This window comes from Salvelinus namaycush, chromosome 26 (assembly GCF_016432855.1).
Source record: "Salvelinus namaycush isolate Seneca chromosome 26, SaNama_1.0, whole genome shotgun sequence".
Lineage (NCBI taxonomy): Eukaryota > Metazoa > Chordata > Actinopteri > Salmoniformes > Salmonidae > Salvelinus > Salvelinus namaycush.
In genome coordinates, this window is record NC_052332.1 from 19,678,781 (window position 1) to 19,695,919 (window position 17,139).

At 43.6% G+C, this 17,139-nt stretch overlaps 1 protein-coding gene across 1 annotated transcript in view; it reads left to right on the forward strand.

Moving 5' to 3' along the window:
- Positions 1-17,139, forward strand: part of LOC120021726 (tight junction protein ZO-2-like) — a 40,443-nt gene that overhangs the window by 11,109 nt on the left and 12,195 nt on the right. Inside the window, exons 2-5 of the mRNA XM_038965569.1 lie at positions 7,915-8,053; positions 13,749-13,802; positions 14,689-14,813; positions 14,922-15,024. Of these exons, the coding sequence (XP_038821497.1) occupies positions 13,758-13,802; positions 14,689-14,813; positions 14,922-15,024 (273 nt within the window). The 5' untranslated portion in view covers positions 7,915-8,053; positions 13,749-13,757. The remainder of the gene's footprint in view (positions 1-7,914; positions 8,054-13,748; positions 13,803-14,688; positions 14,814-14,921; positions 15,025-17,139) is intronic.

The following is a 17,139-nucleotide window of genomic DNA, read 5'->3' on the forward strand; positions in this document are numbered from 1 at the left end:
TAAAAGTCCTTCATTTTATGTTTTTGTTACCTAACTGGGTATAAAAGAGACTGTTATTTATATGCTTGCTGCTTGTTTGGGGCCCATGGAGTGCTCAGGGATTCCTATGCCCTGCTCACTGGCAGTGAAATCTTCTGCTGTCATTGACCAGCCATACAGAGAGCGGTAATCCAGACATGCAAACTGCTGGAATATAATTCCTGGCCGGAGGTTTGCATTGGCTGGCAGCTCGCCGGATGCATTTATTTATTTATTTCCCCTCAGGGGACATGGCTGTGTACTGTCAGTGGGTGACAGGGCATACATACATGTGAATGAAAAAGTGAAGACACTTGCCAGTTTGTCAGCGCATGCTCGTACATGTCCTGGAAATCCGTCTGGCCTAGCGGTCTTCACTGACATTTTCAACCTCTCCCTGTCTGAGTCTGTAATACAAACATGTTTCAAGCAGACCACCATAGTCCCTGTGCCCAAGAACACTAAGGTAGCCTGCCTAAATGACTACCGACCCATAGCACTCACATCTGTAGCCATGAAGTGCTTTGAAAGGCTGGTCATGGCTCACATCAACACAATTATCCCAGAAACCCTAGACCCAATCCAATTTGCATACCGCACCAACAGATCCACAGATGATGCAATCTCTATTGCACTCCACACCGCCCTTTCCCACCTGGACAAAAGGAACACCTATGTGAGAATGCTATACATTAACTTCAGCTCAGCGTTCAACACCATAGTGCCCTCAAAGCTCATCACTAAGCTAAGGACCCTGGGACTAAACACCTCCCTCTGCAACTGGATCCTGGATTTCCTGACGGGCCGCCCCCAGGTGGTGAGGGTAGGTCATAACACATCCTCCACGCTGATCCTCAACACGGGGGCCCCTCGGGTGCGTACTCAGTCCCCTCCTGTACTCCCTGTTCACTCATGACTGCACGGCCAGGCACGACTCCAACACATCATTAAATTTGCTGATGACACAACAGTGGTAGGTCTGATCGTCGACAACTGAGACAGTCTATAGGGAGGAGGTCAGAGACCTGACCGTGTGGTGCAAGGACCACAACCTCTCCCTCAACGTGATCAAGACAGAGGAGATGATTGTGGACTGCAGGAAACTAGGGTTGCAAAGGGTCAGAAACTTTCCAGGAAATTTCTGGAAATTTTCCATGGGAAGTTAAGCCCGGGATTTTGGGGAAATTTGCTTAAATTTACATTCATTTATCTGTATATGGAATTGTTTGTTTTACTTTTTTCTAATCTTTACAGGAAAATGCCACGGGCACTATCTGATATATGGAGACATTTCACTGCAGCTAATATAGAAGGAAAAGCTGTTTACATTTGCAAATACTGTGCCAAATCATATGTGAAGAATGCAACAAAGATGCAGAATCATCTGGCCAAGTGCATAAAGTTTCCTCAGCGCTCCCAACAAGCAACCTCTGACAAAAGTCCCTCTACTTCTATTTGAGGTGGAAATGATGAATCTGACACCTTATCGATAGCAACAGCTCATGGTCCTCCTGGAATTCAAAGTTTTTTTGACTCAATGGAGGAACGTAGTCAGAGAAATACTGATGAATGTCTTGCTCGAGCTGTGTATGCAACTGGCTCACCTCTGCTCACAGGCAATGTGTATTGGAAGAGATTTCTGTATGTTTTTCACCCAGCATACACCTCTCCAAACAGGCATGCTTTATCTACTCATTTGCTGGATGCAGAGTTCAACAGAGTTCAAGTGAAGGTCAAGCAAATCATAGAGAAAGCAGACTGTATTGCATTCATCTCTGATGGGTGGTCGAATGTTTGTGGGCAAGGAATAATTAACTACATCTCCACCCCTCAACCAGTATTCTACAGGAGCACAGACACAAGGGACAACAGACACACCCGTCTCTACATTGCAGATGAGCTCAAGGCAGTCATCAATGACCTTGGACCACAGAAGGTATTTGCACTGGTGACAGACAATTCTACGAACATGAAGGCTGCTTGGTCTAAAGTGGAGTCCTACCCTTACATCACACCCATTGGCTGTGCTGCTCATGCATTGAATCTGCTCCCCAAGGACATCATGGCACTGAAAACAATGGATACACTCTACAAGAGAGCCAAGGAAATGGTTAGGTATGTGAAGGGTCATCAAGTTAGAGCAGCAATCTACCTCACCAAGCAAAGTGAGAAGAATAAGAGCACCACATTGAAGCTGCCCAGCAACACCCATTGGGGTGATGTTGTCATCATGTTTGACAGTCTCCTGGAGGAGAAGGAGTCCCCAAGAAATGGCCATATCACAGTCTGCCGATATGGACAGCCCCATCAAGAGGATCCTCCTGGATGATGTATTTTGGGAGAGAGTGGTAAGCAGCCTGAAACTCCTGGAACCTATAGCAGTACCCATTGCATGGATTGAGGGAGACAATGCCATCCTGTCTGATGTTCAGACTCCGTTTGCAGATGTAAGAGAATAAATCTGTACTGCCCTGCCCACTTCACTGTTGCTCCTGCCCACTTCACTATTGCTCCAAGCAGAGGAAACTGCAGTGCTGAAATGCATCAAAAAGCATGAAGACTTCTGCCTGAAGCCCATACACGCCGCAACGTACGTGTTGGATGCCAAGTATGCTGGCTAGAGCATCCTGTCTGGTGCAGAGATCAACAAGGCCTATGGTGTCATCACTACTGTGTCTCGCTGCCTTGGCCAAGGTTCTTGGCAGTCTGACGAAGTACACTTCCAAGCAAGGGCTTTGGGATGGAGATGCAATATGGCAGTCGTGCCAACATATCTCATCAGCCACCTGGTGGAAGGGACTTTGTGGATCTGAGGCTCTTCCCCGGTTGCCTCCATCATCCTCCAAATCCCACCAACATCAGCTGCCTCAGAGCACAACAGCTCCTTGTTTTGGAACACACAAGAAACAAGCCATCCTCAAACATGGAACAAGCCATCCTCAACAAGGTTGGTAAGTGAATGTGAAGATGAGGCTTCAGAGTCTGATGTTCTAGAGGTGGACATTGAAGAGGTCCAGGGAGAAGACATGGAAGCCTGAGAGGAAGACAACCATAGCTTTAGTTTCTAGACTATCATTTTACAGATGTATGTTAAAAACATTTTTGGGAGATGCGATGGATCATTGGGGATCATTCAATATTCTCTTTTGTTGTTCAACTCATTTAAAGTTCAATTCATAAAATTATTTAAAAAAATAATTATATTGGAAGGATTTAATCATTTGCAATTATGTCTACTGAAAAGGTAAAGGGTTTATGTTTCTGTCTACATGTGATATGGTAAATATATCCAATGCAAAAATATTCTACATTTAAATGGTATTAATATTAATTTGCATATATTTCCATTAATTCCCATATATTCCTGTTAATTCCCACGGAAAGTTTCCACCTCTGAATATTCCCCAAAATGTGCAACCCTAGTCCAAACACACCAAGACAGTCGTGAAGAGGGCACAACAAAACGTATTCCCCCTCAGGAGACTGAAAAGATTTGGCATGGGTCCTCAGATCCTCAAAAGGTTTTACAGCTGCACCATCGAAAGCGTCCTGAAGGGTTGCATCACTGCCTGGTATGGCAACTGCTCGGGCTCCGTCCGCAAGGCACTACAGACGGTAGTACATCACCAGGGCCAAGCTTCCTGCCATCCAGGACCTCTATACCAGGCAGTGTCAGAGGAAGGCCCTAAAAATTGTCAAAGATTCCAGCCACCCTAGTCATAGACTGTTCTCTCTGTTACCGCACGGCAAGCGGTACCGGAGCAGCAAGTCTAGGTCCAAGAGGCTTCTAAACAGCTTCTATCCCAAGCCATAAGACTCCTGAACAGCTAATCAAATGGCTACCCATACTATTTTCATCCCCCCACCCTCTTCTATGCTGCTGCTACTCTCTGGTATTATCTATGCATAGTCACTTTAATAACTCTACTTACATGTACATATTACCTCGACACCAGTGCCCCTGCACATTGACCCTGTACCGGTACCCCCCTTGTATATAATCTCGCTATTGTTATTTCACTGCTGCGCTTTAATTATTTGTTATTCTTATGGTGTGAGGATGGAATGGTGTGTGTGTGTTTGAGGATGATGACGATGGGGGGCTCTGGGTGTTAATGGCCAGAGGACTAAGCCTCCGTGGGGATTATGAGAAAATGGGGCGGGGTGCATACATGATCTATCAGGGCTTAGTACCAGAATTATCACGGCAGCAGCGTTTTCATTAGTGTAATGTTTAGAGATCTCCAGAATTGTATAAGAGTGACTTGCTGTCATCCCCTCTGGGCCTGCCCATCGCCTGTAATGTGGCTGTAATTGTCCATTTTGTTTCTCTGAGGGGGAAAATACATCTGTCAGAGCTGATGGTAGGGGACACAGGGCTCGTTATCGCAAATGTAGTAGCTAGTGGGCAGGGTTCAGTGTAGTGTGTATGTGTGATGGCAGTGAGCACAGTGGTGGGAAAGAGGGTTGGTAGTCAGGGGTTTAGAATATTGCGGAGGGAAGTGAGATATGTTAGTGGAACCGTTGTGAGTAGCATGGGGTGTAAATGAAGAAACAGCTGAGGGCTCAAAGATGAAGTTTAAGAAATTCATTACCATCATGCAGGCAGCCATGGGGATCGTTCCCCTCAACAAAAGAGTAATGTAACTACCACCTGGGAGGAAACTATGGAGGCCCTAGGGAGGAACTAGGGAGGAAACTATGGAGGCCCCCAGGGTGAGTGAAGCAGAGGTGTGGCGTATGAGCGTGTTTGTGTGAAATGAATGTGGGTCTAATGTCTATAGTATGTAGCTTAACTCTGGTGGATTCAAGTACAAGCATTTACTGCACCTCTAACGTAGTTGAATCATTTGCACTACAAATAATAAATTGTGTGCGTGTGCCAGAATGTATAGATGTTTCAGCCAGATGGTACTAGCCTACATGCTACAGCATGAGCATGTGTGTTGTCATTAGTTCCAGCTCAGGTCATAGAGCTTTGAGTGTGACTATAGATGCACAGCAGATGAATGTAGCAGAGATCCTGTGAGTCGCATGGCTCTCCTTAGCTGACCCAGTCCAGCCACTCACTGGATCTGTTATGGAACCGTTCTTTAGTTTGTGTGTGTAGATATTTATCATTCAATCAAATGTATTTATAAAGCCCTTTTTACATCAGCACATCACAAAGTGCTATATGACCCCTCACCCACTGAGGTTTTGTGTGTGTGATCCCTCGCCCACTGAGGTTTTGTGTGTGTGATCCCTCGCCCACTGAGGTTTTGTGTGTGTGATCCCTCGCCCACTGAGGTTTTGTGTGTGTGATCCCTCGCCCACTGAGGTTTTGTGTGTGTGATCCCTCGCCCACTGAGGTTGTGTGTGTGATCCCTCACCCACTGAGGTTTTGTGTGTGTGATCCCTCACCCACTGAGGTTTTGTGTGTGTGATCCCTCGCCCACTGAGGTTTTGTGTGTGTGATCCCTCGCCCACTGAGGTTTTGTGTGTGTGATCCCTCGCCCACTGAGGTTTTGTGTGTGTGATCCCTCGCCCACTGAGGTTTTGTGTGTGTGATCCCTCGCCCACTGAGGTTTTGTGTGTGTGATCCCTCGCCCACTGAGGTTTTGTGTGTGTGATCCCTCGCCCACTGAGGTTTTGTGTGTGTGATCCCTCGCCCACTGAGGTTTTGTGTGTGTGATCCCTCACCCACTGAGGTTTTGTGTGTGTGATCCCTCGCCCACTGAGGTTTTGTGTGTGTGATCCCTCACCCACTGAGGTTTTGTGTGTGTGATCCCTCGCCCACTTTTGAGGTTGTTGTAGATCAGTAATTCACTATGCACAATATTGGTCTTCGTCATTCTCCCAAGATACATAGATTGCAGTATTCTTAGTTTGGAGATTTCCTAATCGTGCAGTCTCATTCCAGGCTGTATCACAACCGGCCGTGATTGGGAGTCACATAGGGCGGTGCACATTTGGCCCAGCGTCATCCGGGTTAGGGTTTGGCTGGTGTAGGCCATCATTGTAAATAAAAATGTGTTCTTAACGGACTTGCCTAGTCAAATAAAATTGAAATAAAACTAAATATATGCTGATAGAAGCTTGCCTGTAGTTTCCCTGCACATCTGCTAGGGTCAGGGTATTGGGGAGATAGTTGGAAAGGAAAAGGCAAACGACACGAGCTGAGCATTTGGTCAAAACAAAAATATGAACGCAACATGCAACAATTGCAAAGATTTTACTGAATTACAGTTCATATCAGTAAATTGTAATAAATTCATTAGGCCCTAATCTATGTATTTCACATGACTGGGAATACAGATATGCATCTGTTGGTCACAGATGCCTTTTTTTGAAAGGTAGGGGCATGGATCAGAACCCCTGTCAGTATGTGGTGTGACCACCATTTGCATCATGCAGCGTGACACATTTCCTTCGCATAGAGAGTTGATCAGGCTGTTGATTGTGGAATGTTGTCCACTCTTCAATGGCTGTGTGAAGTTACTGGATATTCGGGAAACTGAATCACGCTGTCGTATACGTCGATCCAGAACATCCCAAACATGCTCATTGGGTGACATGTCTGGTGACTATGCAGGCTATGGAAGAAGTGGGACATTTTCAGCTTCCAGGAATTGTGTACAGATCCTTGTGACATGGGGCCGTGCATTATCATGCTGAAACATGAGGTGATGGCGGCGGATGAATGGCACGACAATGGACCTCCACGATCTTGTCACTGTATTCAAATTGTTATCATATAAAATGCAATTGTGTTCGCATAACCACATCGCCACTCTGTTTACAACGTTGACATCAGCAAACCCCTTCGCCAACACTATGTCATACACGCTGTCAGCCATCTGCCCGGTACAGTTGAAACCATGATTAATCCTTGAAGAGCACACTTCTCCAGCGTGCCAGTGCCCATCGAAGGTGAGCATTTGTACACTGAAGCTGGTTACAACGTCGAACTGCAGTCAGTCAGTCAAGACCCTGGTGAGGACGACGAGCACGCAGATGAGCTTCCCTGAGACGGTTTCTGACAGTTTGTGCAGAAATTCTTATTTTTGTGCATATGGGTTTTGTGGGATTTTTAAAATTCAGCTCATGAAACATGGGACCTACACTTTACATGTTTCGTTATTATATTTTTGTTCAGTGTATTTATTCCTGTTCTGACACAAGGCCAAATAGCAGAGCATATGTTTGGCTAAAATGCAAACAGATTACAGCTACACTGGCTCTCCTTGTTGTCCCCTCCCCCCTCTGTCCTCTTACCAATGCAATCCCCCCAAAAATTAAATGTTGTCTATTTTTTTTAAACTATTTTTGTATTCGACAGGCAGAATAAATAGCATTAGACGAATGCTTTATCGCCACACATCCATATCACATGACATTCAATAATACAGATGTTAATCAATAAAATAAGGTATTTATAGTACATGTGTAACAGGTGTGAAATGGCTAGCTAGTTAGCGTTGCGCGCTAGTTAGTGTTGTGCGCTAGTTAGCATTGCGCGCTAGTAGCGTTTAATTTTGTGACGTCACGCTCTGAGACCTTGAAGTAGTTGTTTCCCTTGCTCTGCAAAGGCCACGGCTTTTGTGCAGCGATCGGTACCGATGCTTCGTGGGAGGTAGTTGTTGTTTTCAGAGGGTTCCTGGGTTGAGCCAAGGTTGGGGCAAGGAGAGGGATGGAAGCAACTCTTACACATGCACAGACATACCAATTAACAGTACATGGTATGCTAATTGATTCCACCATTACAAGAACAAATATTTGTCTTAATTAGTTTCTACTTTTTTCTTCCGAGTTACATTTTACATAGGTTGACAATTAAAACTCCTTATACAAAGTTGAACTCTGATCTTAATGTTAAGTAATGATTATCGAAAGCCCTTTTGTCTCTCCCCACAGGGACACATCCAGTACTGACCAGTCCAACACTGACCTGTACCGATCTAGCTGCTCCTGGGATAGGTTCTACTCGACCAAAGAAGCCCAGTACCTGTGTCTCTGTCGACTCTCTTCACCCAGCTACTCTGCTATTCTGAAGGTACGTCATCATTTCTGCAAACTTTGTACATGTATTCTTTACCCATCCTAATCTGCCCTAATACCGTGGGTGTGTGTGGTTGGACATATGATTTATACAGTGCCATTTTGTGATCTACTCTGTAAACAGGACATCAAGAGTGGTTTTGGCAGTAGGATATGGTTTAAAAGTCAGTTTGAAAATCTTTGCTGGATATCTATTACCTTGGATCGTCCTTCGGTTATTCATGTTCCCCATTCACAATGTATCCAAGGCCTATGTCCCTTAGCACTATTTGGAAGTTGCTGGCCCACGCACCTCACCCAATGCATATTTAACCAGGAATATTAGGAGTCTTCCATAGAAGCAGTTTAAAGAGAACTGAGGAAAAGATTCAGGCCACCCATCACAACAGATTATTGTACTAAATGCATGTGCAACCGGAAATGCTGTTTGGTCTTGAGGCTACTAGTAGCACTGTTATCTACTTTACTTTGATGCAATGACATGGAGCTACGCTTGATGGCTACATAACTTGACAGCTCTGAATATGATATTGGAACGACATACCCACATATTAATATTTTTATTCAGTTTGCATTGTTAGATTGAAATACCTGTCCTTTTTACAACACTGAAACTCTACAACTAACAATCATACTTTCCAATTTGGAACTGACTGACTTCCCTCTGTTAGTCTTGGGACACCCAGGGGCGAAAAATCTATTAAAGTAATCTGGAAGGATCCATTTTGTCAAAATAAAATGGACAGAATTCCAAACGATAATGAATGCGTGTTGTATTTTATTGGTTTGAACATTAGTTGGGTGTTTTTATTAAAAATATTTGGTTGTGGTAATGGACTGCGTTTATAGGTCTACGTATTTGTTGAGATAAAAATATCGAGACACTTACATTGGTACATCCTGATACTGTCAACATACTGAGTTGTTTTAGAGTCTTTAAAAATGTTTTAACTCTGACCCTTTTTCCAGCATTGGGTAACATCCCCCCACGTCTATTTCTATGGGCACAAGCACTGTTCATGACACAAACTGTTCACCCCCCCCCCCTTGTTGTTGGGAGATAGAACATTTGCAATTCTACACAATTTGCCATGTGTTTTTGTGATATTTGAGTGCGTCAAACATTACAATAACATGTTAGCTGACATGGGTTAGTTGATCTGGACATTTCTGACAAGTTAGAAATAACTCTACTAGTGATTTTAATCCAGTACTGTAGGTAAATGTTACCCCTTGAAATCTGTTAGTGTCTTTGATAGAGTGCATTTGGGCACCCCGTGTAGTGTAGCTAGCTGTTCTGGAAGTAGAGGGCATACTGCTACAAGAAGACATGTCCTGTAGATAAAACCACACCATAATGAGAACTGTATAGAATTGCAGTGCTGGAGTTATAGACATGCCTGGCATGTGTATTGTGTAAGGCTTTGTAGCAAATATGTATGGTTGTTTGTGTTGTCTTATTCTATTGTGTGTGTGTGCATGAGATTTGTTGTTTTGTCTGAACAAGAATAAAGGATGTGGTTTTTAAAGCATGTGGTTAAAGCGTTTGCTTTTGTGTGTGCATATTGGGCATATCCATTTAAATTCAATCACTTTTTGACGTCTCTTTTGATTTGAAACCTTCCATACATGTTTGCCCATGGAAGAAGTGAGTTTTTGGAACTGGATGCCAACACGCATATAATTTAAATGATTACAAACAATTGTTGTCAAACAACTTGTATATATTTTTTTTGTTGTACAAAACAATCATTTTCATAATGTGTCAATTTATCTAAACGCAGAAAATCATTTTTTTTTTTTCATATTCGCATATGTTGTAGCTTAGACCCCATTTCACATCATCTGAGGTTTTGTGTTATGCCTGCCATCGGTTGAGACACAACATTCTCTTGAATAGAGGGTGGGTGTCATTTCAAACATAGGTCCAGTCTATGAATTATATTTCTATCTCTTCAAACCACTGCAAGTTAGCTGGTAGACCATTTTAGACCAACTTTTAATTACTACCAAAAAACAAAGATGACTGCTGGTCCACCCACCAAGCGAATGTTAACTTAAAAACATGCTCCGATACTTTGGTGACTAAGAAAGCTTTTTTTTTTTCTCCCGCTTTGTGCTGGATGTGTCAATGTGTAGTTCATATATGCATAATTACTGTACCTCAATTAGCCAAGAAATACCTAATTTGAAAGCAACTGTTCTCTTGAAGCTATGCTGTGCAATTTTCCCAAAATCTTCCCCACGTGGGCCAGCCCCCTAGCAATTTGAGTAATAGCCAATGAGCTTCAGCCCCTGGCATTTGAGTGACAGCTAGCAAGAGGCCTGCCCAGCGATATCCAATAAGGTTGCAGAGCGGGCCCAAAGTCTCTGTCAACACAACAGAGGGAGAAAGCAATGAGGTGGTGCACATACAGTACCAGGCAAAAGTTTGGACACCTACTCATTCAAGGGTTTTTCTTTATTTTTACTATTATCTACATTGTAGAATAATAGTGAAGACATTACAACTATGAAATAACATATGGAATCATGTAGTAACCAAAAAAGTGTTAAGCAAATCAAAATAGATTTTATATTTGAGATTCTTCAAAGTAGCCACCCTATGCCTTGATGACAGCTTCGCACACTCTTGGCATTCTCTCAACCAGCTTGATGTGGTAGTCCCCTGGAATGCATATCAATTAACTGGTGTGCCTTGTTAATTTGTGGAATTTATTTCCTTAATGCGTTTGAGCCAATCAGTTGTATTGTGACAACGTAGGGGTGGTATACAGAAGATTACCATATTTGGTAAAAGACCAAGTGCTGCATCAGATGACCTGGCCTCCACAACCACCCGACCTCATCCCAATTGAGATGGCTTGGGATGAGTTGTACCGCAGACTGAAGGAAAAGCAGCCAACAAGTGCTCAGCATATGTGGGAACTCTTTCAAGACTGTTGGAAAATCATTCCAGGTGAAGCTAGTTGAGAGAATGCCAAGAGTGTGCAAAGCTGTCATCAAGGCAAAGGGTGGCTACTTTGAAGGATCTAAAAAATATTTGAATTTGTTTTTACTTTGATTACTACGTGATTCTGTATGTGCTATTTCATAGTTTTGATGTCTTCACAATTATTCTACAATGTAGAAAATGGTAAAACAATTAAGAAAAGCCCTTGAATGAGTAGCTGTGTCCAAACTTTTGACTGGTACTGTATGTGATGTAGTACTCCATTGTGTCCTCCTCCCAGAGTGCTAAGAACCTTGGCGTGATCCTGGACAACACCCTGTCGTTCTCAACCAACATCAAGGCGGTGACCCGTTCCTGTAGGTTCATGCTCTACAACATTCGCAGAGTACGACCCTGCCTCACACAGGAAGCGGCGCAGGTCCTAATCCAGGCACTTGTCATCTCCCGTCTGGATTACTGCAACTCGCTGTTGGCTGGGCTCCCTGCCTGTGCCATTAAACCCCTACAACTCATCCAGAACGCCGCAGCCCGTCTGGTGTTCAACCTTCCCAAGTTCTCTCACGTCACCCCGCTCCTCCGCTCTCTCCACTGGCTTCCAGTTGAAGCTCGCATCCGCTACAAGACCATGGTGCTTGCCTACGGAGCTGTGAGGGGAACGGCACCTCCGTACCTTCAGGCTCTGATCAGGCCCTACACCCAAACAAGGGCACTGCGTTCATCCACCTCTGGCCTGCTCGCCTCCCTACCTCTGAGGAAGTACAGTTCCCGCTCAGCCCAGTCAAAACTGTTCGCTGCTCTGGCACCCCAATGGTGGAACAAACTCCCTCACGACGCCAGGTCAGCGGAGTCAATCACCACCTTCCGGAGTCACCTGAAACCCCACCTCTTTAAGGAATACCTAGGATAGGATAAAGTAATCCTTCTAACCCCCCCCCCCCCCTTAAAAGATTTAGATGCACTATTGTAAAGTGGTTGTTCCACTGGATATCATAAGGTGAATGCACCAATTTGTAAGTCGCTCTGGATAAGAGCGTCTGCTAAATGACTTAAATGTAAATGTAGTACACAATTTTTGGGGACCACTTTTGGCTGGTGAGTGCTACTTTCAGAGCTACTGACTCTAAAGTATACAAAAGTACCAGAGAATCTTTTTAAATGATAGGTCTTGATGTCTATTCTATTAACTATATTTCTATGATTTCAATAGATTTCCTATGGAGGATTGACAGTATAATTTACAGCAGATATTCCCATTCAAGTCAACATTCTCTGATGTGTGGACATCCAACCATCCTTTTTGGTATCATTTTGAAAGTTTAAATGCCAATTTTATTCCCATAGTAGTAGTTAAAAAAATAAATAATTAAACACGAAGATAAGTGCTTCCAGTGACCTCGTCGGTTTTCATCGTGGGATTTTTGACCAATTGTGAGTAGGCATTGCCTACTAATTGTCTATGAATTGGTTGATTATGTCATTGGAAACACTTAGAGAAAGCATATTGTTTTTACTACATAGAAACGGGCCATTTTCACATGTTGATATTGGGGTGGTGCTTGAGATTATGAATATGAAGTTGAAACATTGTGAAATTACATTTTAATTATAAAAAATGAATGTTTGTCACAAATGTTTTACATACATGATAAAATAGTTTGACAACCCTGTTTGTAAGCTTTTAAATGATATCAATTTCAACCATTTATCTTTTTCAGTGATGAAAACATGGTATGATGGGGTATGCAAAATGGGTCAACTTTGAGCACCTTTTATCTCTTGAATATTTTGGCATTCGGGTCCAAAAAGTCGCTTTCTGACCACTTCTACAATGGGAAATTTAGGTTCCGTTTAAATCAAAAGGGATGCTGTCAAAAAGTGATTGAATCCAAATTCACACGTACATCTGCATATACTCATTCGTATATGTCGGTGTGCGATTATCTTGGTGAATCTATGCATGTTATTTTGTGTGCATGTGTATTTAATCATCGCCGCGTTTGCAATTGTGTGTTTACACTCTGTGGACGGTGGGATTTGCGCTGAATGTAGGCCAGCAGAATACAGCTTACGTCAAAGCTAGGCAGGCAGATACATGCAGGGTGTGGCTGCTGCCACTGCTGCTGTGGAAATGGATGAGGTCGTGGCGTAGCAGCTCAGGCAGCCAGAGCAAATAATCAGTGGAGGTAGATAGAGCAGAGAAGGAACCATGAAGACTGTCCTACACCTGCACAGGAAATGGATCCACACCTACAAGGCCATCCGTATCCTCCAGGGGCTCGTGAGTGACTCCAGCTTGGCTCTAGTTAGACAGGTGGTCTGGGTGGAAAGGTAGACCGATAAGCAGGTGTTTCATGGTGGGTGTAGTAGTTGGTTAAATTGTGGGTGGGTACTTTGGTCAAGTTTTCTGTTTTCAGCTGGTATGTGTACTGTATTGGATGGTTCATGTAAGGCTGAAGGTGTGCGGAAGCAGTAGTCCATGTGTGATTCTGCTGATTACTTGGTGTGTACTGTACCATGTGCTCAGAGGGTATTGGTTGGGAACATGGAATTTGTTTGTGCTGGGTATAGCAGAGTGTTATCTTATGTGGCCTTTCTGTTGGGTATATGAGATTTTGAGCATGATGTTTGGCATGGTCCCTCATGATTGAGCTAATAGTGTGCACCTCAGTATGTCCTGTTGAAATGAGAGACACATGGTTATCTCCTGTTCATTGTGGAACGTGTCCTTCTCCCATAGAGCCCAGTCATGGAGGAAACCGTGTGGGAGCAGTACACAGTGACGCTGCAGAGGGTGAGTCCAGCTTTACAACAACACACATACAGCACCACACTGGATTACTACACAATACAACCCATTTAAGTACTGCAACCATAACACACTACAACACTCTTCACTGCAACTGTATCACATTTCAATGTGTACTTTTATAACAAAAACAGAATTGAATTATAATTGTCATGCGCAGCTACACCACCAGATTACAATGCAATACACCGTGGGTCCTTTTTTAAGATGTGTTTCAGAACATCTGACGCACTCTAGTACATGTTCACCCATCTACAGCACACAGACTGGAATAATGCCATGCATGCAATCACATCTGCCCAGGACAGTTAATCGTGTGGCGCTCGTGCTCATTGTCTCCTCCACTCACTCTGCTCTGGCTATAAAGCTGCTTTTTTTTTACCACCACATTACTGACCCTTCCACATCCAGCTGTCATACAATCTGCTAGCGAGGATAGAGAGAGAGAGAGAGTGTAACGGGCTAATGTGATGCTCCTTTAGCCGTTACAGGATAGGTACTGTTTGGCATAGCATAGAGAATTTTCGACCGACCTTCACATGCCGATGCTGTCGGCCAAACTCTCGCGAGCGGAACAGGGAATGTTTTTAGTACAGATGGGAGAGGAGATGGGGGTGTTTAAATCTCTGCTCTAATCTCATCTGGTCAGCACGGGGGCAGGTACATCACACAGACAACAAGGAGAGAGAGAGAGAGACACACACACACGTTAACACTAGGTAGGATGTATGGCTTATCTTACATAAAGACTTCATCACAAACCTAGACAGACAGATACATTTACTCACACACTAACCTGAACAGACGAGGTCACACAGGCACTCGCACACCCATACAAACACATCTCTAATACATGTCCTCTCCACTGCAGGACCCCAAGATGGGTTTTGGTATTGCAGTGTCCGGGGGGCGGGACAACCCCAACGAGGAAAGCGGGGAGATGTCCATAGTGGTATCTGACGTACTTCAAGGAGGGCCCGCCGATGGCCTGCTATTGTACGTACTTCTTGTCAATCCGTCATTATGAGAAATCAAGTGTTCTGTCATTTTGAGGAGCTAATGTGTGTACAGTTTGTATATCCTCATATGTTAATTGTTTTGTAGTGAGAATGACCGGGTGGTGCAGGTGAACGCCATTCCCATGGACAGCGTGCCACACTCCTTCGCTGTACAGACCCTCAGAAAGTGTGGAAAAGTAGCCAAAATTGTGAGTGTTTGACATAGTGCTTTCGGAAAGTATTCAGACCTTTTTGACTTTTCCTACATTTTGTTACGTTACAGCCTTATTCTAAAAATAGATGAAATATTTGTTCCCCCCTCATCAATCTAAACACTACCCCCATAATGACAAAGCAAAAACAGGTTTTTAGAAATTTCCCATTTTTTTTACCAATTTAAAAACTAGAATTTTACATTTACATAAGTATTCAGACCCTTTACTCAGTACTTCGTTGAAGCACCTTTGACAGAGATCACAGCCTCGAGTCTTGGGTATGACACTTCAAGCTTGGCACACCTGTATTTGGAGTTTCTTCCATTCTCCTCTGCAGATCCTTTCCAGCTCTGTCAGGTTGAATGGGGAGTGTCGCTGCACAGCTATTTTCAGGTCTGTCCAGAGATTTCCGATCAGGTTCAAGTCCGGGAACTGGCTGGGCCACTCAAGAACATTCAGAGACTTGTCTCGAAGCCACTCCTGCGTTGTCTTGGCTGTATGCTTAGGGTTGCTGTCCTGTTGGAAGGTGAACCTTCACCCCAGTCTGAGGTCCTGAGCGCTCTGGAGCAGGTTTTCATCAAAGATCTCTGTACTTTGCTCCATCTTTGCTTCGATCCTGACTAGTCTCCCACTCCCTGCCGCTGTAAAAAATCCCCACAGCATGATGCTCCTGCCACCATGATTCACCGTAGGGATGGTGCCAGCTTTCTTCCAGATGTGACACTTGGCATTCAGGCCTAAGAGTTCAAACTTGGTTTCATCAGATCAGAGAATCTTGTTTCTCATGGTCGGAGAGTCCTTTCAGTGCCTTTTGGCAAACTGCAAGCGGGCTGTCATGTGACTTTTACTGAGGAATGGCATCTGTCTGGCCACAGATGGTTGTCCTTCTGGAAGTTTCTCCCATCTCCACAGAGGAACTCTGGAGCTCTGTCAGTAACCATTGGGTTCTTGGTCACCTCCCTGACCACGGCCCTTCTCCCCCTGTTGCTCAGTTTGGCCTGGCATCCAGCTCTTGGAAGAGCCTTGGTGGTTCCAAACTTCTTAAATTTAAGAATGATGGAGGCCACTGTTCTTGGACCTTCAATGCTGCAGAAATGTTTTGGTACCCTTTCCCAGATCTGTGCCTTGACACAGTACTGTCTCAGAGCTCTACGGACAATTCTGTCGACCTCATGGCTTGGTTTGTCATTATGGGGTATTGTGTGTCGATTTGATGGAGGGGGAAAAAACATAATTTCATCCATTTTCGAATAAGGCTGTAACGTACCAAAATGTGGAAAAAGGGAAGGGGTCTGAATACTTTCCAAATGCACTGTATATATATAAAAAAATGTTTGATTGTGGTGGCAAAAGATTCCCAATCCGATGTTTGGGATCTGAGGGTAGACCTGAACACAGCACCGTTCAGCTGCTACACTTGTTCTAGATCTGCTAAATTGCTTAGGTCCTAAAAATCATCATTGTGCTGCCTTATTTATAGACCTTTCCAAGGACTTCGACACTGTTGGCTGTCACATTCTCATTCAAAGGTTGACTGAAATAGGCCTGGATCAGGCGTCTTGCAAGTGGTTTGCGAATTAACTGTCAGACAGGACACAATGTCTGATTTCTGATGGTGTTAAGTCTCGTTTCCTGGATATTACAGAAGCTGTACCGCTGGGGTTCGGTATTGGGAGCATCTACATTTAAAAAAGTTAATAAATCTATTTTAATATACACACACAATAAATCCATTATTTATTTTGGGCAGGTCTAAAGAAACATTAATAAAATGTAGTCAATTTTAAAAGAACAGAATTTGAGTCAGCCTACTCTGTTGTCAGGCTATGCGCCATGCCGTAGGCTAGTTCAATTAGCAGACAATATATTCTTATGTCCCGTGCCATTATTTTATATATAATTTTTATCGTAAGAAGAATTTTATTTAACTTAGCTGAATAAAATAAAAAGGATATTTTCCCATTCCGGCATGAGAGTGCGAATATGAAGTGGCTATGTTGAGCATAAAAGTGATCATTTGAAACAGGTCCTATATGCTAGATTTAGAGTTATTTGGCACCTTACAGTTAAGAATGATACAAACCTTTTAAATCAAAACCTATATGGGCT